The sequence below is a fragment of the Polyodon spathula genome, chromosome 22 (genome assembly GCF_017654505.1).
Source record: "Polyodon spathula isolate WHYD16114869_AA chromosome 22, ASM1765450v1, whole genome shotgun sequence".
Taxonomy (NCBI): domain Eukaryota; kingdom Metazoa; phylum Chordata; class Actinopteri; order Acipenseriformes; family Polyodontidae; genus Polyodon; species Polyodon spathula.
Window position 1 is genome coordinate 7,280,447 of NC_054555.1, and position 27,576 is coordinate 7,308,022.

Consider the following 27,576-nt stretch of genomic DNA (forward strand, 5'->3'; position numbering starts at 1 on the left):
GTCAATGTACAATAAGTTGTGCCCTTCAGAATGAAACTGCAGCTTTTTTTTTTTTTCTCAACACAGTGCATGAATGTTTTAATTTGCAAGAAGTTAGCAATTCTAGTGCTACACAGGTGTTTCCTTAAGGCTTCAACAGATATTCAAAATGACAGATGCCACTAGACCAGATTACATTGTCATCCTGTTTGCAGAGCACTGACTCGCAGTTATCTTTGTTGATCAACACCCACCTCAGTTCAATTTGCCCTGGATACAATACATTGTACATTTTAAACCTGTAAAATCGCTTTAACACAAATAGATTGTTTTTCGTTTACAAATCGTTGCGACACTTAATGCAATAGGCAGTGCTACAGAAACGTTATGTTCAAATACACCAAGAAAGTTACACACACAGTCCCTCCAAAATCACATCCGTATTACACTTTCCTAAACAGGATATTCAGCGATGGAGAATCTCTGACTTTTAAGGATTTGTGTAAAAAAAAAAGCCAGTAATGTTTCCATTAACTTTTTATCCTGGTACACCTAAGGCAACTGGGTTGGAATGTAGACTGGTTCCATGATTAGATTTAATAGAATGAAATATCAAACCTCTTTAAAAAGTTTAACTGAAAAATTAGACCTTTTCTCAAGGCAATTTTACAAACCAGGGTTTGCAATATTCCACAGAATAAGTCTGTGCTAGACTATTAGCACTTTAATTATTCCATTCTTATACAGAGCCACTCCCTAAAACCCAACACACATGTGTTTTAGCCATTGCAAAAGAGGAAAGTGAACCAATACAAGTTACTACACTGCTGAACCCAAATCATAAGACATAACTTTTTGCAAGTCATAAATCCCAGGTCAGTACTATAAAGTTCAAATCTAAAATTAAAACCTACAAAAACTTTCCACAACTGTAGTCTCTGCAGAACGGTGAAGGAATATCCCCACCTGCTTAAAAAACTGTAACCTGAGCTATACAGAAATACAAAGGAGCTTACACTAGTGTACTGGCAGATGCCTTCCTGAAATGTTCTCAAAAGGAACATTTTTACATTCAAAATGTATCTTTTTTCATCCCCCCCCGCCCGCTCTGTACTTTGCACATCTTGTTTACCTGCTCTACATAGTTTTTTTTTTTTTTTTTTTTGTTGCTTTTTTCTGCAACTCTTTTAAGGGCACAGAAAATTAGGTGCACAGCCTTCAATTGCAAATTATTACAATTAAAACTGATCTGGATGACCACTGAATATACCAACACTTAATTCTTCAATCACGATAGCACATGTGCTTTAGTTAGTTTATAACAGTGTTACATATCGAGTACGTCTTTCAAGAACCACAATCCTAGCTTTTAAATTACAAGGAGTCACTGCTCAGCAGCAGCGTAGAGGCAAGGTGATCCATTGTTTCCTCCTTTAAAACTTGGGAGCCTCCATTTTGATAAGCCATCTTTTTAACCAACTAAAACGCAACCTTAGAGTTGTGTTAAACGTAGTCACTTAAAAGATTACTGTATTTATCTTGAGGTTTGGGACCAAGACTGCTTGTGACCGAGGTTCTGATTCTTCAAAACAGGCAGCTTGCAGCTTCTTAAAATGTGACTTCCGTAAGCAAAAATGAACACCATTTAAGTAATTTTACATAAAAAATAACTTTTTTATATTCAGAAAGTGATAACGTTAAAAAGCATTTAAAATAAGAGGCTCCAAGACACTGAACTCTAAAGAGAAGGCTCACTGCTCTGCTCAAAACCATACTAAGAATATCACTGGCCAGAAAAGCCTGGGAGCAGCTCTGTAGGTTTTGTTAATTTTACACAAAGAGAAGCAGTGGCAGCTAAACCAATTACAAAAAGCTCTGTTGCTTCCATGCCACATTTTGTGACAACGTTCTCTCAAACACTTTAAAATTATTCTGATTTTGACTAAAGATATGCAAGTAGTTCCCGTGCTTGATGCCGTTATTAAAAAAATTTATGTTACGAAATATATTTCGTAACATAAATAGAACTGAACAAAATCCAAATCTAAGCCATTGGAAAGTCTTTAAAAAAGGGGGTTCCCAGTGCATTAAACTCCACATTAAATATTAGACCAAAAACAGACAGATTACTTTCATGCCATTTTCAACAGACTTCAATTGAATGTTGCCTTTTTGTACTTCAATTAATGATAAAAAAAATGTTTTCTAATTCTTCACTTGTCAAACAATTTATTTTTTAAAAGAGAGTGATGTGAAAGAAACAAAAAAAAAAAAATGTGGATTGACAGAAACAGAAAAAAAGAAGGCCAAGCCGTGGAATGTTTTCAGCCACTGGGTCAGTATTGATGGCTACCTGCATCAGATTTATGAAAACACAGCACCACCCCCACCATCACCAATTAGAGACCTCGGCTTGGGGCCTAGTCAGTCCACTTTGTTTCGTTTTCCAGAGAGTACTCGGAACATTCAGTTTTCCTCAATAAGATTTAAATCCAGTTCTGTGCAGTCTCTCTGAAAGACGGTCTGTTCATCCTCAGCCTCGCTCTTTGACTCCTCTTCCTCTTCACTCTCGCTCAGAGTCCCGATGGCACCGCTGCTGGGACAGTACTGCACAGTCGTGAGGACCTCCGGACACATGTCTTCTGTCACCAGATCAGCAAAGGGTTCCTCGCTGGAAGCTAGCTTCCGAGGGTCACTGCAACTCTCTCGCTCAATTTCTAAGTAAATTGGGGTGGTACAATTCCGTGTCTGAAAAACAAGAGGGGAAAAAAAATGGTTAAGAATAAATAAACTAATTCAAGTTTCATACAGGTCATTTTAAAACACCTTATTCCAATTAATCAGAAATGGAGGATTTCCAAAGGAATTGGTTTAACACTAGAACTGCCGCGGTTATACTCATACCTAAAACTGCCGCTGGCAGTCATTATGATAGTTACTTTTTAAACAGCAATATTAAAATGAAATACTAAATTATCGGATACAACAATTTTATTCAAGCACATCATATCAAACATCTGCACAGCCGAAACACTATTTAAAATTAAAAATAAAAGGTTTTCTCTAACCATATATAAAGCACTACTTCAAAAAATGAAAAATATAAAATAAGCATTTCAAAAGAAACTAGTGTGTAAACAGATACATGTGCATACAAAACCGTAAAACCTGAAGTAATATAGGGTTTCTCTTGCATGTGTGTCACTCTGTGTCGCACAAAAACCAGGTTGAGCTGCTTTGCAGTTTTCTGATTGAAACGTTTCTGCCGAAGCACTGTGGCTTCAAGCTGAAATATTTCCTACTGATATTTTCCCCAGTGCATTCCTTGTACAAAACAAAACAGACGGCTGCCAGGTCCAGCAGAGAACAGGTTTGTATATCAAAATAAAATAGGAGGTAGGTTATATTCAAAACAAAAACCATGTATTGTAAAAAAGGCTGTCAAAGTGACTAGTCTGGTGGTTCTAGGTAGAGGGATTATAAGTATTTTTTTTTTGCAATCCGGCTTTTCAAACGCCATCAGGGTATTTAATATATGTATTTAGGAAAAGACAAGAATGGACAACCTTGTATCTTTCACACACGCAGAGTACATTTTAATTTTAAAAGGTGAAAACCGTCAAAAAGACTACCATGGTGGTTGTAGTGTTAAGGGAACCAATAAAGCACTTTCGGCTCTCCCCATAGTTGTCTTAATATCCCAGAGGCAGATCCTTACTGGTTTGTGTGAACCCCCAATTAAAAGGTTACTATACAGGAGGTTACAAGGTTGAACAGTTAAAGAAGCTTGGCTATAAAACTCAAATATGCATTCATAGAACAGCCATTCCTGATTTTTTTTATTTATTATTTTTACATTTTTCTGCACTGTATGTTCAACACACCTCAATTCTCAGTATTTCTGCTGGTGCAGTATTACTCAGCAACTTGATTTAAGGATTGTTACAGTTTCTTTTTCCACCTGACCAAACTAGCAGCCCCAGAACAATCTCGCTGAAGATGGCAGAAATGCACCAAGTCCGAAGCACTGATCTTAAATGCTTCCATCCACGCTCATCGTATGGGGTTAACATCAGGGGAGACTACCAGACAAAAACTGCAGAAGCCTAGCAGCAGCATGAACCACACTATTAATAGAATGCAAGCACCTTACAAAAGCTGTAAGCTGTTTAAACACACAGAGGTATATATATATATATATATAGTGTATTATGTTGGTGAACTTGCCAGTATTCGAGACTGGAGTAAGACTTGTTTGCATATAGGTAGTGCAGCCGATTTCACTTATCCTGTATATAAAATTGCCCACTTTTTAGAAGAAAAAAAAAAAGTCAAAAAACAAATAGCTTATTCCATGTCCCAACAGATAAAAGAACAACCCCCCCAATAATTTAATGAGATAAAGTAATCAATGGTCGAATTCTCTCAGAAGAACCCAGCCTCAGAAGCTGTAAATCCTTTGCAATCTCTGCCTCCTGGTGCTGCTTGACTATAAAATATAGTTGCCATTGTACAGTATGGGTAACTTCCCAATGCGGTCAACTACCAGACAGTAATGCTACCAAAACAGCTATTCCAAAAAGATTAAGTCTTGTAAATATGAATACAACATTTTCAAACCCTGTACTTGTAAAACACATTGACAATGTCGGTTGTAAGTTATGTGTTATCTTGACCAAAGTTAGTTACAGTATTTATATTACAGTATGTCTCTACTCGGACAGCTGGTTTCTTGAACTGAGAAACTGAAAAAAGAGCCTTGTTATTGAGGCCCTTTGAAATGAGAAAATGTACTCTGTTCTGCAATTTGGAGATGCCCTCTCAAAAAAGAGAAGGTTTGTATTTAAAATGTTGAACATCTCCATTGTCCCCAGCTGCTGTGGAAAGCAGTCAGAGAGCTTGAGTTATCTGTCAAAACAGAAGACAAAGAAGCGAGCAGGGGATGTGTGGAGCTGAGGGAATCCATTGACTGGCCCTGCTGGGAAGGATTCAATGAGTTATGATCCTGACAGAGTGGAGAATTCAGCCTGAAATTAACCCCTTCAATTTAAAGCCTTTTGTCTACATTAAAATGTATTTGAACACCCCCATCCACCCCACGCAAATGCAGTTTTAATGCTGCTCAACCACTCTGCTAGATTATCTAGGATAACTCTTCTGTATGCATCAGTCTTGAAACAAAAACATGGATTGAAACTGGGAACCACTGGCACAGGCCTCCAGTTTTCATATTGTAATGCACACAGCCAGGAGTACGCAACACAAAACAGGTTTGTTAGTGCAATGCAGTTGGACCTGCATTCACCTCTTTCAGATACCCGTTTGTTTTTGTTTTCACTCTCTGTTGTCGGACATCTGCAGGCGTGACATGAAATGCATTGTTCTGGAGAGCTAGGATTTAACAGGAGTCACTAACTATGCTGGCACACATTTATATATTTTCTAAAATACAAACAAACAGAAGAAAATAAAACTAAATATGCGATTAAATGTAAATGATGTTCTAGTTTAAACAAATTAACATGAACGAATTAATACATTTAAAAAATAAATTTGCACAGGAGCAAAAGCTGAGCAAATTTATCACTGTGACTAAGCTGTCTAACGGAATCCAAAATCCACATCACAAATCAGCTTACAAACTCATATCTACAAGAGGTAGGCCTATAATAAACCAAAGTCTAGGCTTAACGTTGAGATCAGAAAGACAAGATATTTATTTTAGTACAGACTGCTTAAATCACATGCATATTGCTCTGAAAGAGCCAGGATGTATATTTTGAAAGCTAATGGTATATTTACCACGGAGAATCCCAACAATATGCATTTAACCTGCTTTGTGTTATGAAAGTTTTCTTGCCTAATAAAATAATGTAGTCCTATAACTGGAACCACCAGATGAGTGTTGTTCACACGTCTGTGATGGCAGGGTGGTCTAATCGAATCAGCTCCTACAGGAAGGAAATTCTCAGATCCTTTGCTCACTAGTCCTTCAGGTTGCTGAGAAGACACAGCAGACAGTCTGTGGCTAAACTGGCCTCCTGCCCAGCAGGGGTCACTGTGGGGTGAAACAGGATCTCCAAAGCTAGATAAGAAAGTGTGCAGAATGGGAGAACAGATGTGCAACATGTAGCTGGAATAAATGCACATACAATACCCTTCTATTCTAATAATGATTATTAAAGAATTAAATATAATTTAATGTAGGGAAAAAACCGCTGGGGCCAGATTCCTCTGTGCTCTTTCATAGAGGTGACATTCCACTGAAGCACCAGAAAACCAATTCCGTTAACATTTTACCGAGTAATAAACAAAGTTTAGCAAAATTGCTTATAAAATGACAGCCTTTTGTTTTTAATCCACATACTTAACATTTCCATTAAAAATAAAAGATTGCCTGTGGTTTTGTGGGCTTTAGTGTACAATATTTGATATCATCATATAGCCTGGTATTCTTCAAAAATAGCAAAACTCACTGGTGACACTTGCTTGTTTGAGACTTTCACTGTATTGAACTAAGCGCTTCAATTCTAATATCTAGCATATTGCCTGCAGCGTTGTGACTCACATGTTTGTATATGATAAGAAAATAGGAGCATATGGAATGTGTGAATCGCAATGTAGCAAGCAATTTCAGTTCTAAAACTGGTTAGATAATGTGATGCATGTGTACATTACACATTAGAATTGGAATTAAATGTCATGACATGACAATCATCCGGTTGCATTTAGGGTAGGGCTTCAAATTCTGGAAAAAAATGCATTTATAAAAACAGAGGATTTTCATTTTACACTGAAAATGACTTTTTATACGAACCTTGTTTTAACAAATCTCAATGACGTTGAAAAGTAAGCAGGTTGATTAACGCACTATTGATGTGTACACATACACCATCACACACCCCCCCCCCCCCCCCCCCCCCCCCAAAAAAAAAAAAAAAAACCACAAAGAACACACCATTAGAAGCCTGGGATTAAGTTTAACGGCAGCAGTGCAATCTTTAAGCTTTTTAGCAGCTGTATGCAAAACATATGCAAGCTACCTTCTATCTGGATTCTCTAATCAAACCACATGTCATGCTCACAGCCTTGCTATAACTGCTTACCAATACCATTTTAGTCTGCCTGTGTTTGATACATGGACAGGCATCCAGTATGAAGAATTTAACATGCACTCATCCGATGCGAACCACGCCGTGTTGATAAGATTAACTTTCTCAGAGCTCCACTACAAAGAGAGTTCAAAGTCAACTAATATAAACCCTTTTACACACACTGGGCTGGTGCAGGTATAGTCTGCAACTTCGATAACTTCCCTGCTGGTTGTAAAGAGGGCAACAATTTTGGAACGAGCAGTGGGGGAGGGGGGTGCACACATTAAAAGCAAAGCAGCGACAGCCTTAATTAATATCACAATATGCAATAAACAGTATGCTGACCTCGATAGTGTCTGCATACTGCATTAACTCACCAAGTCATTCGGGTTGAAGGTACTTGAGCCTACCTCAGAGAACAGGCCAATTGCACATTTTGTTACAGTGCAGGTACCTCCTCTGGTTTCGGTTTCTGTGACCCGAGGCACCAGCTAAAAACAGGCCATGCAATGTCAAACCCACACAAAACTCTCAGGTCTTGTGGCTTCTGCAATTCCGCTCTCTGCTCGACCGCAGGCTTTGTTGCATTGCTCTCACAAGGTTCTCAAAGCCTATGACATCACAAGCCCCATACAACAGATACAGTTAACACATAGGAAAGGTTAGCAAATAGCAGCGATACCAGTACTGCTGAGTCAACAGAGAAGTTATAGTCTGTGTACATTTCTACACATTTCCCCCCAGCATCATAAATTGCCTGTTTGATAGAGCACACTGGTCCTTTTAAAAATCACTGACCATTACACCACTATTCTGTACAGAATCTAAAAGGCAGACGGAGCTAGCTAAGAGATTGATAGCATTTTATCATTGCTGCTTGGCACTGGAACAAATAACTACTGAAGTATCTGGAGGTTAAGGGGCAAATTACCATTGTGAGACTTGAAGTAAGTTGAACCACATTACGCTGCAAGAACGTATATTGTGTAGTGTTCATACTACACATACTCCTGGTTTTGGAACACTAGCTTCTATCCTATATTACTGCTAGCAAAATCTGGCTAATAAGAGGCTGTGTGACTCTGCACTATGACCCGTAAGAACTCCCTATAAGGCTGCGTAGTGCAGATAACTTTAGAAGGAAGCCAAATGTGGCTTTAAAGCTGGAAAAGGAGTTGTGAAATTTCATGCAAGAAGCGACTGCGAGTGCCTTTTTAACAGAAACCGGATTTAATTAACAGGTACAGAGCAAAGTAACTAATTGGTGTACAGCATTGCATACTGTATAACAGTAAATCACTGACGGAAATGAAGGTATCAAAAGATAAAGTAATAATAAAGTATCAAAAGATTTCAGACTTTTAAAACAATTGTGGCCATATAGTTTAAGTTGAAGCTTTATAAAATCAGACTACTACATGAGCATATATATAATGTATGGATGGCCAAAGCTGATAATTAGGTCTGTGTAACAAGAGGAATGCGTTGTAATAGCCAATAGCTATCAGATACAGTTGCGAGCCACAGGATGCACAGAATATATTTAAAGGACTGGCAGCACCACCCAGGATATCCGTTGCAAGGCTTACCACACTCTTATACACTTCACGCACATGTCAAAATTGGATATAGTGTTAGAAAACCCCAAAGTTAAAAATAATAAAAAGCAGTCCAAATTATTATCTTGCAATTCTATAGAAATAAGATATGGTGACATCCTGCAAAGCAACACAGATCAGTGTTAAAATAGACTAGTAGCTGTACAAGTTAACAAAAACAAACATTTTTGGAGAGCAATTTAAGTAGTTGGGCGTATTTTTGGATTTGCCCACAGTGCAGGTTTTACCTTCTGCACGCCAACAACCCTTTGGAGAGTGTGTGGGATTTCTTTCAAGTTCAACCAGCATCTCTTATGATAGGAAGCATTTCCCTACATCCATGTAAAACACAACTGAGACCTGCATAACAAGCACATTTTATTTATTTTTTTAAATTATAAAACCAAGAATTGCAAGCTATAACAAGTTATAAGCTGAAAGCAATAATAGGTAGGTATTCAATATTTTCTTTTTTACTCGCACATAACATTGCATACCCCAGTTGAGCTGGGGTATGAAGAGTGGGATTGTGGGCCAGGAGAACTTGGATCCAAGGACTACATAACATGTGAACTGGGTACATGGAGTCCCAGAAAGGAAGGACTGTACAGAGCCTCCACCCAGATCTAAATTTAACCTAAAAAGATTTAAAAAAAAAAAAAAAACCACACGCAAAAAAGCATGCTTCTCCTTTCTATACCAAGAGGCGATGTTTGTTTCCCTACAGCAGTCTGCACAGAATAGTGACACTGCTAATAGCCAGAGAATGCCAAATAGAATAATTTGCACTTCAAACTCCATAGTGGCTGGCTTTGTGCTTTGAAGAGGTCCTTAGAACTCTTTGAAATCAGCGCGACAGCGCAGCGGGACGGGGTCACTAGCCCAGCAGACTGGTGAACAGGGGAGCAGATGCCCTGGATAGAGACTGGGGGCACAGGGCATGGAGGTCAAGGTCTTCTCACACTGCAATCCTATATATATATATATATATATATATATATATATATATATATATATATATATATATATATATATATATATATATATATATATATATATATATATATATATATATATATATATATATATATATATATATATACATACATATACACACACACACCAAAAACATAGAAAAAGGTAAATAAAAAAAATCCATATTTATAATATTGTTTTTTAATTTAATCTACAAAGTGGGCTTTCTGTAATACACGGCAGCTGTGTGGATTTGTCCCAGGACTATTTCTGCCATTATAAACATTTGGAAAGTTATCATCGGTTCATTTTTTTTTTTAATCAGCTGTTTTTGACGACCAAACACGTTTTTGATGTGTTCGGTAAAACCAAAAAAAGTTTAAAACCTCAAAAACCGAACTGTATTTACCACCACAGTGACAAATAAGCTGAATAAAATGTTTTTTTATCACTCATACTAATGTATTATTCAACTAGACAATTTTGAAATAATAACAATGTATTGAAACTTTCAAACTTTTAGCTTTCACTTAACAATGAAAATGCAACTTCAAAATAAAAATCTATAAATAGAACAAAACTTATGTGAATTTCTTATTTTAGTGCTGCTGTTAAATATTTAGCCTATTATGTTAAATGAGCAACACTTCAAAGTGATTATGCAGAGTGTTTCCTAGGATGACATGTTTACTATAAATGAGGATGAGAGATTCTCCATGGGGGATGAATATGCAAGCTTGCACAACAGTTAAGCCAATGCACACAGTGCTTAACCAGAATCTGGCATTAACAAAGGTCGATGCAACAGTGGGGGAAACTGCGGCTGCTCCTGCCCATGTACATTAAAAAAAAAAAAAAAAAAAAAAGCAGCTTCTGAAACCAAATAAAACAGAAGCTACAATAAGCTCTTTTCTGCAAATGTAAATGCAATTAAAAACCTTTGTGATAGCCTATTCATATGTTTTCTTTTTCTGCATTAATTTATTTACTGTATACAACTAAACTAGCATATATTAGTAGCCCTGTTTTGTGACCACACTAAAGCAGTTATGAGGATCACTGGTTTCAAATATGCATCATATCCCCATTACAAAACCCCAACCCAATGAGGACAGTTAACAGGCTGGGAGCCATACACTGCAAAGTGAATTTGTCTGCCATTCTTAACATCCAACAATTAAGGAATTATTTTATTTTCTTTTAGCACTAATTTATTCTTCAGCACCACACACACACCCTTCCCTTCATCATGTGCTTAAATTGAAATGCAACAACTTTTGTTGTAATCTGTTAGCTTTCAATTGCAGTACATCTAAATTACACTTCATGGTTGTATTAATGGCAGAACTATTTAAAAAAAAAAAAAAGAGTAGACAGGAGTATAAGCCTTCTGTATCCATCTCCACCAGCAATTTAAATCATCTTTTTTTCTCCCCCTACCTTCTGTGAAAGCTGGCAGTGTTTAAACAGAGCCCCCTGCTCTCAATCCAAAGCCTGGACATTCAGGATCGGCTGCCAGCTGTAGCAGGGAACTGGAGTGCTTGAACCAAACAAAAGAGATGCTCTGTGGCTAATTAGAACAGACTCTCAATACCTCTGGGCAGACAGGGGCTGTAATTGGGGTGTTTTAGTGCACAAAAACCTCCTGCTTCTGCAAAAAAGGTATTTAAAAACTGGAGCACCGGGGGCTTGTGAATTGGTCGATTTTTAAAAATATATTTTCATGAAAAGTGTGCTGCGTAGCACAATAAAAAACGCTTTTTTAATTATAAAACTGTTCCTTTATAAGACTTGAATCAATACAGCTCCATTAATGCTGCACAAACAACTTTTCATAAAGAGCTGCATGCTTAATTTGGTGGACTGTCTGCTTCCTGGCATGTTCAGTGGCCTTCATTATCCCCCGTGACAGAAATACAGTGGAGGAATTCATATGCATGAGCTTGTCTGTCTGTACAGTATGTCACAATACTCTTTAAACTCTAGAGAGTCACTCATTGTGAAGAAACTGATGCTCCTTAGATTAACTTAATCAGGGTCACAGAGACTTGTTAGGGTGCGACCTCCAATTGGTTGAGGCTATAAAAGCCAAGTAAAATACTGTAAATGTTATTCTTGGTGTTCTAACACCACAATGTACTGTACAGGCACCAGAGTACTCCAGTAACATTCCCAATTCAATTACTTCTCTCTTGCTAATCCAGGATGCAATGGGAGTTTGCTGGTGCATTATTTTTTAGGACAAAGCCTCATCTCATGTTACAATAGCGCTTAGATTTCACCATTACACCAGCCTTCACTGAAATCAAAGCAACAGCAGGTGAAAGTCTCCATTCCAGCCTTGCAAAGTAACCCCCAGTATAACAATTACGCCCAGCTATGCGATGTTCCCCCCCCCCCCATGTCTAAGAATGGCAAACATTAGAGCCATTAAGGCAGCACCTCGGCCGATTCTTAAAGTTGTAAGGTCCCCGTCACTGGGAACAACAGAAAAGAGCAGCTAAGTGCATCCTGTTTGTGTCTGTGCATGTACAGATATTGTCAATCTGTATTCATCTATCACAAAGGCGTGCAAGGTTAAAATCAGAGGCCTTTCATTCATACAGCATCAGATCTATGTGGATTCACAATTATCACAAATGACCTGCAATGTGAGAGGACTTGCTATTGTGCAAGAACTAATTCAAAACAGTTGCATAAATTAGAGAAGTTCAGCTGCGTTCTTCTCCAAACAAAGGCGATATGACAGAAAGCCCAGTCTTTTGTTCTGGGAAGCAGGCAGCTTGTTGCAGGGAAAGGATACAGACAGAGCAATGGAGTGAGGCTCCACTCCATGGCTATTGGTTACCCAATACAGTACAGCAGGGGAATGCAAATCCCTATCGGCTTGTCACACAGCCAGGGTTATCTAAAAAGGTGAATCGTTCCTGATTAAACCAAAATAAAACAAGCCAGGTCCTCCTTTAATAACTACAAAATCGATTTTATTAATGTATGTAATCAAAAATCCCTTTCCATATTAATTTGTCATATCTGCAGACTCTAGTGACTGGATTTAACTTTTTGCAGATCCAATAGGCTCCACATTTGTTTGTAAACTAGACACAAAACACTAAAGGATAAAAATTATTAGTTCTACATGGAACAATTAACAAGAGCAAGTACAGACATAACATTTTGCAGCCAGCATCATTACATCGATCTGACTCCATCACGTGATCACCTCCTCCCAAAAGCATTGTATTAGATGATGCAGTATATTTGCCTCTATGTCCAGCCCTGCATTCCTGTGGTGCTCTGAAATGCATTCTTCTAGAAGAACACGTTTCCACGGCACAGACAAAAAATCATGTAGAGTGTAAAAGCACTAAACTGCTTTAACATGCATTAAACACCAATAAAACAAAAGCGAAATCCACAGATGTTGCTACAGCCAAGGCCCTACAGAATAAACTTGACCGATATGTCCGGGCAAGACCTCTCGGTCAAAAACATTTCACGCTGACCTTCCATGCCGACCTTGTTGTAGTCCGCATGTCCAGCCCTGTACAGTCATACTTTTAGGTGAACAGGATATAAAAGTTACCGTTCACAGTAAACTTCAGGTGTGATGACCCAAGCCAGATCAAAAGGCCTTGTTGAATGAAGCGTTACTGTACTGTTGCATAAAACTCCATTCCCATGTCAGCCATACCGACCGCCTCCGATATATTTAGAAAGTAATAACAGGAAACTCACAGCCTGGTGGCTGAGAGTTCACTTCCTCCGTTTGCTTTCAGTAAAAACAAAAAAAAAATTATATATATAAATAGAGACACACACACTTACTGAAGCATGGAAACAGAGGCATACTCAATGCATCAAATATCATACTAGTGAATGAGAAAGACTGTCACATTGCAGATTGGGGCTGAGATACAGCACTAAATAAAACAGCTGTGCAACAAAGTTCTGCTGACAATGTGACAAGTCTTGGCAATAGCTTTCCGTCTGCATTGCTCACACCTTGTTACGCAAGCTTGTGGTATACTGTTTTTATACACTATCTTGATTGATGAGCTACATAAAAGTAAACATCTGGAGAATTCAGCACAACCCAAACCCCTCGCCGTTCCACAATTATTTTGACAACAAAGCTGCCATAAAATTGGGCAGAGTCAGTAAACATCACTTGTTTCTTTTCACAAAATATTTACTACACTGCAGATTAACTGAACACTTTCATACGAGTGCATGGATCTAATGCAGCCAGATCATTTCCTGTTAAATAGTGAAAAATTGCTCTTCCTCACTTAACCAAAGAAAATCTACTTCCTAGATCCGGTTTGGTTCAACCATTCATTGGTTTGAAAAGGTTTCTCTAGGTGAGTTTTTGTTTTATGGCAGATGAATGCAATAGATTTCAAATCAGAAACAGCTAGGAAAATGAGCTGCTGTACAGCCTCAAGAATCCAAACTGAGCTTCCAACATCTGTCATTCCCGATTTCATATTTGTATGGTTATGGAGAAAGTGTGGGAGGTTTTTTTTTTTTTTTTTTTTTTTTTTAATAGGTCCTATAATAGGCCATGAAAACAAAAGCCATACTTTTGACTAAAAAAGGCAATATAAATCTTTATTTTTACTGAATCAGCTGCCATACATTTATTTAACTCTTAGAATGAAGAGGGAGAAGTTAACTGTAAACGACAATGCAAGGAGTTGTAAGCTTCTTTAAGCAAGTGTACTGGTGTCCCAGTTATGAGTTGAGTTCTGATGACTGGTGTACTCTCGAGATGCCATCTGCCCTACTCTTGTTTACTTTGACATAAACCCCGGAGAGGGCTTTCACAACTCCAAATAGCTGCCTACATACAAAATATCAGTTCTGCTTACTGCTGTTGGCTCCCACACTGAACAAGAGCCCTGAAGAGAATACTAACAGCAATTACAGACAGTGGCTGACACAGATCTATGTGCAAGACTACATCTATGTGTGTAAAATACTCCTAGCTAAAAACATCCATAAACTTTTTGGAGAGATTCTATCTATATATAAATATAAAAACAAAACAAAAAAAAAAAAAAAAAAAAAACACATACCTGCACCCAAATAAACTATGTTTAAATACAATCTAAAGGTCTAAATTGAGCCACAACAGTGGCCTGTATGCTTCCTTACCTGGTTCATCTTGAAGAAGTCAAGCACAGGCCGACTCCATCGCACCTCCTGGTCACGGCGGCGCTTGAGGCCAGCCTTGCGGTGGTCAAGGTCGCAAGGCTGGGACTGGCTGCGAGGGAGAAGGCCCGGGGCACGACGTCCCAGCTCTGGGGTGGAGGAGGGTGTGCTGCTGGCTGTTGGGGGAAGGAAATGGGCCGACTCCTGGATGTGGACAGGTGACAGAGAGAACCTCCGCTGAGAGCAAGATGAGAAGGAAGGAGGGAAGGGAAAGAAGCAGGGTTCCGAATCCGAGTGGAGCGGAAGCGCGGAGGAGCAGTAGTCCCCGAAGCCGCTGCTTGGGGAGAAGGACCATGGGATGGGTGACTCTGGGGACAGGGCCAGGCTAAAGAAAGTTGGGCTGCTGGTTTTGACGGAGTGCAGGGAGGCACTGTTGACCTTTTGGAGTCGCAGGCTGGATGGGCGCTGAAGCCCTTGGTGTTGGCAGCTGCTACTGCCTCCACCACTGTTGCACCTGCGCTTGACCGGGGTCCAGATTTTGGAGCCACTGGGACGCCAGATGGATCTGCAGCGGGACAGGTCCTCGGGTACGGACAGTGAACGGCAGTGCCGTTTAGTGGGGGGTGCAGGAGGAGTGCTGGAGCTCTCCTGGTTGGCAGCAGACAGGTCTGTGACGGAGGTGCTGGGCACATGGAATCTCTGGAGGGAATGCCCACTGTTGTTGCTACTGCTGTAGCTGCTGGTGCCAAAGCTGTAGCCAGTTGTGTGACTAACTGCACTAAAACCCATGCTGTCATGGAGATCGAATTTGGGTGAAGGGTTCAATATGCTCCAACTACCGTTATCTGAAAAAAAAAAAAAAAAATAAAAAAAAAATAATAATAATAATAATAATAATAATTAAAATAAGCAATGAACAATGTCTGTGTATGTGCTTTCTATCTGTGTGAACATATATACTCCAGGAGGTATATTGAACCATAAACTGGAATAACTGCAGTTTCCCCAAAGGAACAATACAATAATTATTTGGTTAGTACCCGACAAGTCTAAATCCCAACTGGTCGACATCGTTATGCTTACAGGATTTCCAATTTAAGATTCACAATATGTATGGCAATAATTTCACAGTAAAGTCTGTGATTTCATAACTTGCTTTTCTTGCATCCTGTAGATTGAGCAAACTGATTTTAATAAAAACTGCAAATCTCTGGGCCTTTATATCTCTTTTTGTCTAAACTAAAAGCAATGGGTAGGTTTAATGCAAATAATTCACCTCCACTTTATACACCACCTAGCACAGTCAGCAGTAAGTTGGTAACTAATCAAACAAAGATTGGAATCCTAGCCTTGGCTGAGACTTAATTTTGTAAAACACTGCACCAAGCAGGCTTAGAGAAGAGAGCTTAGTTTTATGGCCAAGATTCAGATTTACAACAATCTGGGTTCATGCTGCATTTTAAATCACCTGCACACTGGGAATACTTACAGGTAGCTCTGATTGGACAACAGTGAAAGATTCAATATTTTTAAAAGCATTTAGCTGAAAGTAAAGACATTACTGTGTAATTATTTTACCTGCAAATATTTAAGGCTACCAACAAATAGTTTGAGATTTTTGATTAAATGAAAGACTGCAAAAAAGAAATGTATTTATCCTGGATCATATCTAATTATATATATATAAAATCCAGGATTACCCACTACAATGGAATGTTGGAAACAAAGTGACGGATGTCAAAGAGTCCTCTGTGGCACAGCATAATGAAGAAAACTCTGAACATGCAAGTATGTTACAGCGCTGCCAAGATTTGCAAAGACTTGGTAAAACTATTCTTTAAAATGTGAACAAGAAATTCACTGGAATACAGAAAAAGTAATTGGCAAGATAAGAGTTGTTGAATGTCCAACAGCAACCTAAAGTCGATCAATTTGTAAACACCGAGAATGAAATTTGACTGCGAATATTATAACACAGCTCTGTGAAACACATATTTTGTATACAAGTGCATATGTTTAAAAAAAAAATTCACTGTATAAAATAGCCTAAGGAAAGGAATCATTCACAAAAATGCATTGTCACCTAAGACAGGTGTGCTTGTCTTTACCATGGTTAAAGAATAACTGAAAATGCAACCCCATTGTTGAGAGGAGGCAGGTGGGACATGCCTCACAAAAAGTACTTCATGTACTTAACTCTACATAAAAAGCCACAACGAGGAAAGGTGGGTTGCTGTTGCTGTCTGCAATGAATCAGGAGTTCATCTATTTGTATGTACATATGTTTAATAACACTATGTAACACAATTGTTGTTCCTGGGTAGTAAGTGTTATTTCCTAATTGCTTATGCCTCAAAAGTATAGAAAATGGCTATTATTCCCCACAAACTTTGCTTTTGTGACCAGGACAGTGATATTTCAAAATATCACTATTTCCAATGGGGAAATGGGCAGATGTGTAAATACAGTATAATTGTAAATCTCGAAAAACTACTCACTTCTAAATCTTTTGTAGTCATCTTTGTATTACTTTAGTATAAATACATGTTAATTTGGATTCATATGTTGTTTTTTTCTGACTATGTGAACGAAAAGACACACATTTGCCCATTTTCCCATTGGAGATAGTGATATTTTGAAATATCACTGTCCTGGTCACAAAAGCAAAGTTTGTGGGGAATAATAGCCATGTTCTATACTTTTGAGGCATAAGCAATTAGGAAATAACACTTACTACCTAGGAACACATTTTTTTTTTTTTTTTGTTACACAGTGTAATCTAACACTTTATAAATTCTGGAACCTATTCCAAGATACTGTAATATTCCCAACAATTAATTCCAATGGTAACATCCTTTTTTAAACAAGGCCTTGTTTATAAGCAAGGCATGCTAAGTTACCCTTTATTTGCGTATATCTGATAGATCACATTGTATATTCCAAGATAACCAGCTACTAATCTCCTGGAATGTGATCATTCAACAAAAACTAATTATTTGTGAAAGAAATAAATGCAGTCCCAGCAATCATAGAACAATATAGCTCTGCACTAAAAAATACATATTTTAAAAAGGGATTGAATTAAGATGCAGTACAATTGAATTATTGTTATTGTTCACTGAACATCTAGTTAGGCGTGCACTGCAATATGGGGTTAACATCCACTACTTCAAGAACCACAGTCCCTTCCGTCTACTCCTTCACTTTATATATATATATAAAAAAAAATTTAAAAAAAAAGCATAACTAAAAAGAAACAATTACATAAAACTCTTCTCTGTGCTGCTGCCACATCACCTCGTTTGCAGCATTATCTACCAGAGCCTGATGACAGACAAGTAAAAAACCACAAAACCTCATATACTTGCTGCAGTCTTCTTACTATAGGTCATATAACACAGAACTCCCTTTAGTATAACTTGGGTCATTGCTTCCCATTTCTGAACAGGCTTCTGGTCCATTCAGGCACTATAAAAATCAAGCCCACTTCTTTTCACTGTTATATTAGCTGCGTGCACAAAGCTCCAGTGCTAATGGATTATATTTCACATTTCAGATGGGTTTTATTCATTTTATAAAGCTGGTTGCTCAGCTACCATTTGCCACTAGTATATTATTTGCAATAAAATTGTCTGCCGATGTACAGTATAAACTAGAATTGCTTGATGTTGTTAGAAGATTACAGCTCTAACTTGTCAACTAACAAAAAAAAAACTAAGCAGTTCACAATTTATCTATACAGCACAACTACACCGAGGCTAGGGGTGTCACAATTAACCCAGTACTGATGTGTAAGTTTTGTTTACTACTGCAGTGCTAAATGTTTATTCATTCAATTTTTACTAAAGGTTTATTGTAACTTTGTGAGCCTGACACAATCAACAACTATCAAGTGTAAATGACACAGCTTACTAAAACAGAGGCAGTGTTCAGCATTATTTATGTTAACCAATTCTTTAGCTGAAGTAATTTTATAAACCATCCCCAAAACCCTACCAACTGTCTAATATCTAATGTTCAAAGCTACAACCTTCAGGGCTCCCGAGTGGCACAGCCAGTAAAGGCGCTCCACGCAGAGTGCAGGATGCGCCCTATAGTCTGGAGATCATAGGAGATCGTCACCAGCCGTGACCGGGGGTTCCTAGGGAGCGCCACACAATTGGCCGAGCAGGGCAGGGCTTGAATTTCTGAGCAGGATTGCGGAAATCCCATATTTTCCAAGTTGCTCCCGCTTATCTGCAACTATCAGTGCAGGAAAATCCTGCAGAGATATTTTAAGACACCCAGCTACTTTATTTTTCACTCAAGTTAAATGCCTGAAACGCTACAACAATGTATAAGGAAGTGGGTGTCAGTAACAAAAGCACTATGAGCTGCACTCTGAGTACAGCAGTTCTGGTTGAAATAAATAAACAAATAATAATAAATAAATAAGTAGTGCTCGATATTTTAAGTGCCGGTAGACTTTATTCTCTCGTACGCGATTCTCTGCAGCATATTTAAGCATTATAGAAACAGTACACTACAGTATAAGTAAACAGTTTTTGGGGGGGGGGGGGGGACGACACATTAAAGTATATCTAGATGTTGTTTTGCAAGCGGCGACTTTCGCTTTAACTCAGCCTGATTCATTCTGGGGCACCAGCGCACCGAAGGTTATGCACATATTACTCAAGCGTATTCAGTGTATGTATGCGGTACTCCTATCTGGAACAACGACTGCCTGAAATTAAGCCTCTCATCATGAGACAGAGTTCACAGCTAAGGTTTCGTTTTGAGTCTACTGCTCCGTCACTGAAGCAGCGGTATCGTTGGAAAGCGTTGAAGCTCAGCTCTCCAGCGCCTCATGTTCATTTCATATTGATGATCAATAGTGCATTGTATTTTTATTTTTATTTTTTTTAGCCATCTATGATTACTAATAATATATTTGTGACCATACATGTTTTTGGAAAAAGTTTTTTTTTATATATATATATATATATATATATATATATATATATATATATATATATATATATATATATATATATTTTCTTATATAATATATATGACAACAAATATATATATATATATTCTCATCTCTACCATGTATAGTATTGCCTGATCCAGTTGCAACTTACATAATGTGAAAGGCAATTTTGTAGCCTTTCATTTGATGTTACATGCATGCAGTACAAAGTATCCAGTAGTTAACATACATAAATGAAAACAGAGTCAGAAATAAAAAGAAAAAAGGACCTTTTTCTTCTGCTGCATGCAAGAACTACATGTCAGGCAATGCAAAAGCAATGGAGAGTGCTCTGTCTCAAATTGATGAACAGCTGTTACGTCTCCTGAAAGCAGCTTATTTCAAAGCAATACCAGTGAATGATGATGCAATAAAATATAACTAGTTTTTACTATGCAAATATGCCTTGATTTTTTTTGCCATTCCACCCTAAAATTTTTGCTGTGTATCTGCAGTGCGAAACACCTACAGGTCTGCCCAGTAGATAACATTTACCAATATTCACCATTACTCTGAAGATGAAGAAACAGAAATAAGACACCATGCACTAATAGTTACAGACAAGAGGAGTGACAAGCTCCACGGAAGGTAGTGCAGCACAGAGCAAGATATGTTGTCCAAGCAGGTTCCAGCCTCAGGTTGATGTGTTTCTTAGTAACTGAATGACAACAACTAGCTTTTCAAATTAAAAACTCAAAACCCTGACAATACAGTTCAATGAAACCAGCTGCTCTAGCTCGAAACAGACAGAAACCCAAGTCTTTCACGTCACAAACTAAAAATAATTACAAGTTTAAACTAGAATAATTGTATCCTGTTGATGAGAAATCTTCTGGTTTGCACTACTTGTATCAAATGAACAAAACCAAAACATCTGTTGAACTTTTATTAGAAAAAGCTACTGTTTAGCTACCAATACATGAAGCTGAACTTTTACAACACTCAGAGTACACATCAATAAGGTTCAGTATCAGTTGGTCTGCTAATCAAGCCCGGAAATAATATTTGTTCTTTGAACTCCAGTACATCAAAAAATTAACTCAAAAAGATAGACTACAATGATGTCTAGCTGTTTAATGCTTTTGTGAAAATAAATCCTTATAAGTGTCCAGTAACCATCACCCAAATACAGTATATTAAAGTTGATGTGCTTCCTTTGATGCAATGCCACGGTTATTCTGCCATGAGGCAGAATCATACTTGCAGTAACCTTTTCTACATTTTATATTTATTGACTTTTTTCTCCTACTAAAGCAATGACCCTATGTTACAGAATAAACCCATTATAATGTCCTACTTTTCTGAAGAAAGCCATCTGAATATGGTAACTAAAAACATTAATTTGTGTTGGAAAAACAGGAAGAATGTGTGTGTTGGTCCAGATTAAACAACATATTTACTCAGTATTTCTGTGGTCTATCATTTATAACCTGCAGCAACACCAGATACAATAAGCAAGACTGGGCCTGGTATGTACTTGGATAGGATACACGCAAGCAAAATTAGGCATTAAGTTTTTAAATGCAGACGGAACACAAAAATGCGAGACAACAGTACAGTCTGTGCCGCTTTATCAGGACGCCTCGGGAGAATGAAAAATATCCCAAATAAGCGGCTGTCCCAATTAAACGAGAGGCAGTTGAGACGACCTTAGGGTCACATTTTGTTTCAAAATGAAGAAAAAGAATAAAATCACATTATGATTAAATGTTAAACATATAATTTTAATCCTAAAACAAAATTAATCGCTGTTTATTTCTACATGAAATGAAAAATAATAAAAATCATATCTTATCACAAGGCGAGGCACCTGCGATGTTGACACGCCAACTTTCTTTGCAGCAGCAGTCTGAGAAACCATAGAAGACTCCTCCTTCGAGTTCAAGGTGGTTTATGCAAGTCACAGCGTAATAACGTACTCACTGCACTACGTAACCGGTCTTGCTCTGAAAAGCGATCTCCCTTCATTTGAAAATACTGTATCCCAATTAAACAACAAACAGCATTGGGTAAAACTGTCTCCCTGAGTTTTATCCCATTTAAGCAGAAATCCTGATTATCAGTTTCTTGTTCAGGCAGTATCGACTGTATCCGATAATTACCAAAAAAAAAACACATACAACTTCTGGAAATTCACTGGCATGTGTGCTGGAAAATAATGAACACCCTGTGTATAATGCATGACTACCCCATAAAAACACTACAGTACGCTGTACAGAAATCTACTAAGCAAACATACGGCACACCTTATAGCACACAACTGCATAACACGAAACATTCTGCGGCCATTACAGGAGTGCATGTTCCAATTTGAAAAGGTCAGTATTCAGTATCACTGACTCCAGACTATTTCCTCTTAAACCTCCTTCATCCCCACCCTCCTTTTTCCTCATCCCGGAAGACAGACAGGTATAAATTTACCCTCCTAGTGTTGCACAATAATTATTTGATTTATGTAAATTATTTTACTCAATTTATGTAAATATTTACTAGAAAAACCTTATCTGATTTGCTTTCCAGCCACATCATTGTAATTGTGGCGTGTGTAGCTGGCACAACACATAGTAAGGCAACAGAAACAACCCTACCTGGTTTAAATGGGTTCCAGCAGACTCCTGTGCTGGAATGATCAGGCACTGACTAAAGACAAGAAGAAAAAAAAACCCTGTGTTACATGCATACCAATGCAGCTTTTCAGAAGTTACCCGTCTAGAACCAAACAGTAAAGCTGTCACTGTTATTGCCAAATGCTGGTAATTTTTAAAGCGTGTAATAGGACACAAAGTTATCGCCCCAAGGGTAAAAGTAAGGGAAAACTTATTTGTGTATTAGGGCTTGGCTAATCTTAACATTGTTACTTTGTACGTCAGTGTGGGCATCGCTTTTTTTCCCCCCCGATTCAGAAGACTAAATAAGCAAAACATGAAGGCTGCTTCAAACAAATGTGAAAGGATCAAAAGAAGAATGCCAAGATCTCATTCAACTAGACAGAATCATGCGGACTCAAGTATAGACCAATACTGGTTGTCAGAAACTAGGCGCTTTTTTTTTTTTTTTTTTTTTTTTTTTTTTTTAGGGTTCAAGGAATATCGGTGATGAAATAAAGCAGAAACTATCCCAGCTGTTACAGTTTAGCATGCATACCCTGCCATGGCCAGCCATATGTCCTGAACTGTCCCCAATAAAACACCAGAGACATGTTTTGGAGGCAAATTTGAGCCAGCCAAGCTGACATTTTGTGAGTGAGCCAGGGTATGCAATGCAGAAAGGGTGAAACGCCAATCCTCCTAAGCAGTTCCAGGACTTCAATGTGAGCATTCAAACACAGGTTATGTATATTAAGTTAAAGTGCACCTTTACTGAAAGTTAACTTGGGTCATGATTTAAAATCCTAGCTCCAACGTAACAGTGCTATTGCCTAGCATGACTTGATATTTACTTGCGTCACACCGTAGCAATGCTATACCTATAGCAACGCTTTCTTTTGTTTTTATTTTTTTTTAAATCCGATTGACAGACTTTGGTCAGCTTGCATCTTACCAGGCTGAGATTAAAAGCCCTGCATTTGGGGTCGTCCAGACTTTGCTTCTGCAGCTGCTCGGTGATGAGGGTTACCATGGTACTGTCTTGGGCTCTGCCAAGCTCAGTAGGAAAAAGCGTTTGTAGTGTCCACCGCCACCGCCACGCCTGACACTGGCACGGCCCCGTCACTCGGCCAGGCTGCCTGCCCCGCTTTTCACTTGGAGGCACTCATTGTGGCGACTGCTGTAGGGCATCTGGTTAATCCATCATCACAGCCTGCACATATGAAGAACAAAATGTTAGCTTTGCCAATTGGCTCTATACAGTGAACTCAAGTCATAATTGTATTTTATTGTGCAACTGTGCTTTTAGCTTTTTTTTTTTTTTTTTATTATAATTATTGCCATCTATGTGTGCTTGCACCCCAATGGACCTACCAACCTACCTGTGTAAATACCATTATCTAGTTTAACATCAACATTTAAACAACAGTTGCCATGTCATTGAAATCCATAAAATGCCTTTAACGTTGGTTCCAAATGCAATTAAAATATATACGCTACGCCATATAGCAGACTGGAAGGAAACCAGAACAAAAAGTTATGATAATCAAAAACAAGAATGCTCAAGACGTTGTTATGCATTTAAGGGGGTGCAAGGTTCGCATGGAAGAGAGCAAAAAAAACATACTACATTACTCTTGTAACATCAACCCCACAACCACGCTGTAAAAATTAAAAAAAAAAAAAAAAAAAAAACATTGTTTAGTGAAAGATGCAAAAATTCACAGTATGTGTGGACAAGCAGAATGGCATTACCACTGGGTTTCTGATTTCCTGCGAGAGCCGTGACACCATTGCTATTAAAATTACAAACCTCTGCCGCTTCCTGTGCCGTGAGACAACACTGGCGATCTCAGCAGCTGGTACAGCGGAAAGAGATACAGGAAAAGACACAGAAGGGCTTTGCTCAACAAAACAAAAAATAAAAAAAAGATCTAACCCAGTCTTTATAGCTAAATAGGAATATTATTTTACAAGGACAGAAATCTCCACACAAACACAACTAGCTGTCAGATTTGGGGAATATCCCAAAGACGTGAAATCCTGTTGCACAGCCTTCATCAAAAGAGGCTGCCAAATAATCCTTACTCTGCACAGTACACAATTAGTAAGGGTTAGTATTTACAGAAAAGGCCTGCAAGGCAAATAACAAAATTAAATAGGGATTGTCAGATCATGCAAAGTAGACTGTTGCACTGCACTTTCAGATCATAATTCTGCCTTGACCAAAACCCCTTTTACTTTTCTGCCTAAATGACTACAATATGTTAGGTATACCAGGAGGCAAGAATGTCTGCAGACCAACATAAAGGACAGTTGTGCACTTTCTAAAAGGGGGCAGCAAAAAGTTGATTTTTAACCGTTGGTCACTACATGCATTCCTGCCACCTCTGGACATAAAAACACCACAATGGCTGTATTTATTGTATTCTGTTTCAATATGCACATACCTCCACCAAGTTTTAAATGGAAGAATTTACTGAATGGCATCCATGCATAATTTTAAGATTATAAAAAGGCACATGTTCTCCCCCACACTTTTTTTCTGTATTCTTTACACTGATACTGCAGACTAAACTTCAAACCAAATGGTGTGACAGGGATAATCTGCCAGGGAGAAGGCAAATGGATTCCCTGGGCCGTGCTGGGTGCAAGATATAATCTTCACACACTTGTGGGATATTTGTTGGTATTGCATTTTCCTACAAACCCTGGGACAGATTTGCAAAGCTTTTGCACAACTTTAAAGGCAAATCCAAACTATTACATAGGTTATATATACCTGGATACTAAAAAAAGGATTAAAGTAGATTAAAAAACACTTCTGAAATGGCAGGGCAAGTGTGTACTTTTTAGTAGCACATTTTACCTAGTAAAATAAAGCATACTGCCAATGTCAGACTCTTCTGAAAAAACATGAAGTCTTTGGTAAACCATGCTGTCCTCATGCTTCCTTCAGGTTTAATGTAATTTATAGGAGTCACAAGGCAAGGAATGGCAAATGCTGCTGGTTTGAAAACAAAACAAAAAAAAAGTTACACTTCCCTTTTACCCCTCCCGTGACTTTTCTTCTGTCCCTTAGAAATCTGTTCCGAGTTCCTTCTTAATGATAATAATAAACATTAACCCAGTCCCTGCTCTGTACTCTGATGGAGTCCTGTACTTCACATTGCATATACCTAAATATTGCTTTTAATGCTGAAGCCAAACAAGTAAGATTTTCTTGAAGTGCTCAGGACTACCAGACACAGATAGACAGGCTAATGTGTTCAGATGCACCTTTGATTATGGTATCCAGACTAAACAAATCTATGTATACTTTTTTACATAGCTGCATTGTGAACATGTTCCCCACACTGAACAGATACATAAAAACACAAAAGAAATTCCCAACACACCATGTTTTGTTCTTATAAAACATCCATGATTATTTGCTTAATACAAGTACACATTCAGAAACACCTTATAAATGATTATGCAATCTATGCAAAAATAATTTGCATCTGTTTTTTCTGTATAAAAAAAGTATGTTTAATTATGCAAATAACTTACTACTGGTCTGAGGCAAATCAGCAGTTATTCAAATTAAACATAACATTGATTCCTTCAGATCAAGCTGTAGAACAAAGAAATCCAACTCATTGGCCAGCAACAGCTGGAACTGGTATTTTATGATAAAAATTCCGGTTACAACCTTTACATTAACTGGATTATTCTCATTACAAAACAAAGTGGCCACATACTCTATATAAACTTGACTATTATATGTGCGAACTTTGATAACCCTAACACATGGCAATGCAGAGTTCTCTCTGTTTTTTTTTTTTTTTTTTTTTTTTTTTTTTAAGAACAGGTGGTCTAAAGTGTGCGCTGTAAATACAGTGCAGCGAGTTTATACAGTATTGTTATAATGTATGCAAAGCTAAATAAAAGAAAAAAAAACTTGACAGGGGGGATAATATTAAAAGCCGATTGTTTTTAATAAAACAAGACTAATTACTGCCACGAGGCCATCTTCTCCCATAAGTATTCAGCATCAATGCATTTTTTTTTTAGCATTCCCAAATAACCTATCGCTGCCTCTGTATTTTAATAAAACAAACTAATAGCTACTTAATGTCCCCAAAATAAAACCCGATACAATTATTATTATTATTATTATTATTATTATTATTATTATTATTATTATTATTATTATTAATAAACACGAATTAAAAGTTGGATTCTATCTGCAGAACAAGACCATGTGTGTGCGCGACTGTCTTGGTGTGCTGAACTATACCGGACAGCATAAACGCAGGTCTGGTCTGTTCAGTCACCGGTTACCTTAGAAACCACTCGGTAGGCAGACAAGCAAGCTTTCATGCTGTTCTTATTAAACGAAAAAAAGGATGCATCGACTTTCAAATTCTGCAGCGTATTACAAAAATCATAACCAGCTAATGTTTTTAATAATGCCTATCAATGATAGTTAGATATATATCAATGATATATATATATATATATATATATATATATATATATATATATATATATATATATATATAACACACACACACACACACACACACACACATATATAACACTATACAGAACATTTACATAGGTATACCGATAACAACTGTGCTATTTGTAAACACACAAACGTAATGAAAGATAACGTATTACATTAAATCATTCTGACCTAAAAAAAAAATGTTTTAAAAGCTGACATTTTATTAGTAATTGCAAAATATATAATCCATGTTTTGCATGGTGCGGTATTGTATTTATCTTAATACATATTAGCTTCGACTTCTCCTTTCACATTATATGAAATAGTTAATATTAATATTTTTAATAGTTCACTCTTAAAAGTTGCACCTATCTGTATTCCACAATTACTATGTTCAACATCACCTGTATTGACAATTACCTGCCTGACGTTTCTCCTTATTTACCCTGAGCAGCACGGAGCAACGACAGGCCCTGCAAGTGGCTTAAATAGCTACCAGGAGATACCAACACCGTCGGAGGGGGCTACCAGACTGAAAACAAAATAAAGTCATTTAGGAAAAAAAAAAAAAAAACAGCGATGGTTGTAATACAAAATTATTGTTTTTATAATTTAATAGCTGAAAACCGAAATGTGAAATAACGTTTGTTTCCCTTTTTTTTTTTTTTTTATTTTATTTTAT

The 27,576-nt window shown here is 37.7% G+C and overlaps 1 protein-coding gene across 2 annotated transcripts; it reads right to left on the reverse strand.

The window, feature by feature from the left end:
* Positions 1-27,348, reverse strand: LOC121297210 (protein FAM53C-like). Of its 2 annotated transcripts, none has more exons than XM_041223355.1 (5): positions 27,315-27,348; positions 23,355-23,612; positions 22,403-22,454; positions 14,807-15,648; positions 1-2,727 (listed from the first exon to the last, which is right to left on the reverse strand). In XM_041223355.1, exons 2-5 carry the CDS (start codon positions 23,430-23,432, stop codon positions 2,446-2,448), a joined length of 1,254 nt encoding a protein of 417 aa, XP_041079289.1. In that variant the 5' UTR covers positions 23,433-23,612; positions 27,315-27,348; the 3' UTR covers positions 1-2,445. The 2 variants fall into 2 exon arrangements, with proteins under 2 accessions (XP_041079289.1, XP_041079288.1); XM_041223354.1 differs by lacking the exon at positions 27,315-27,348 and adding an exon at positions 25,269-25,362.
* Positions 27,349-27,576: the final 228 nt, after the last annotated feature.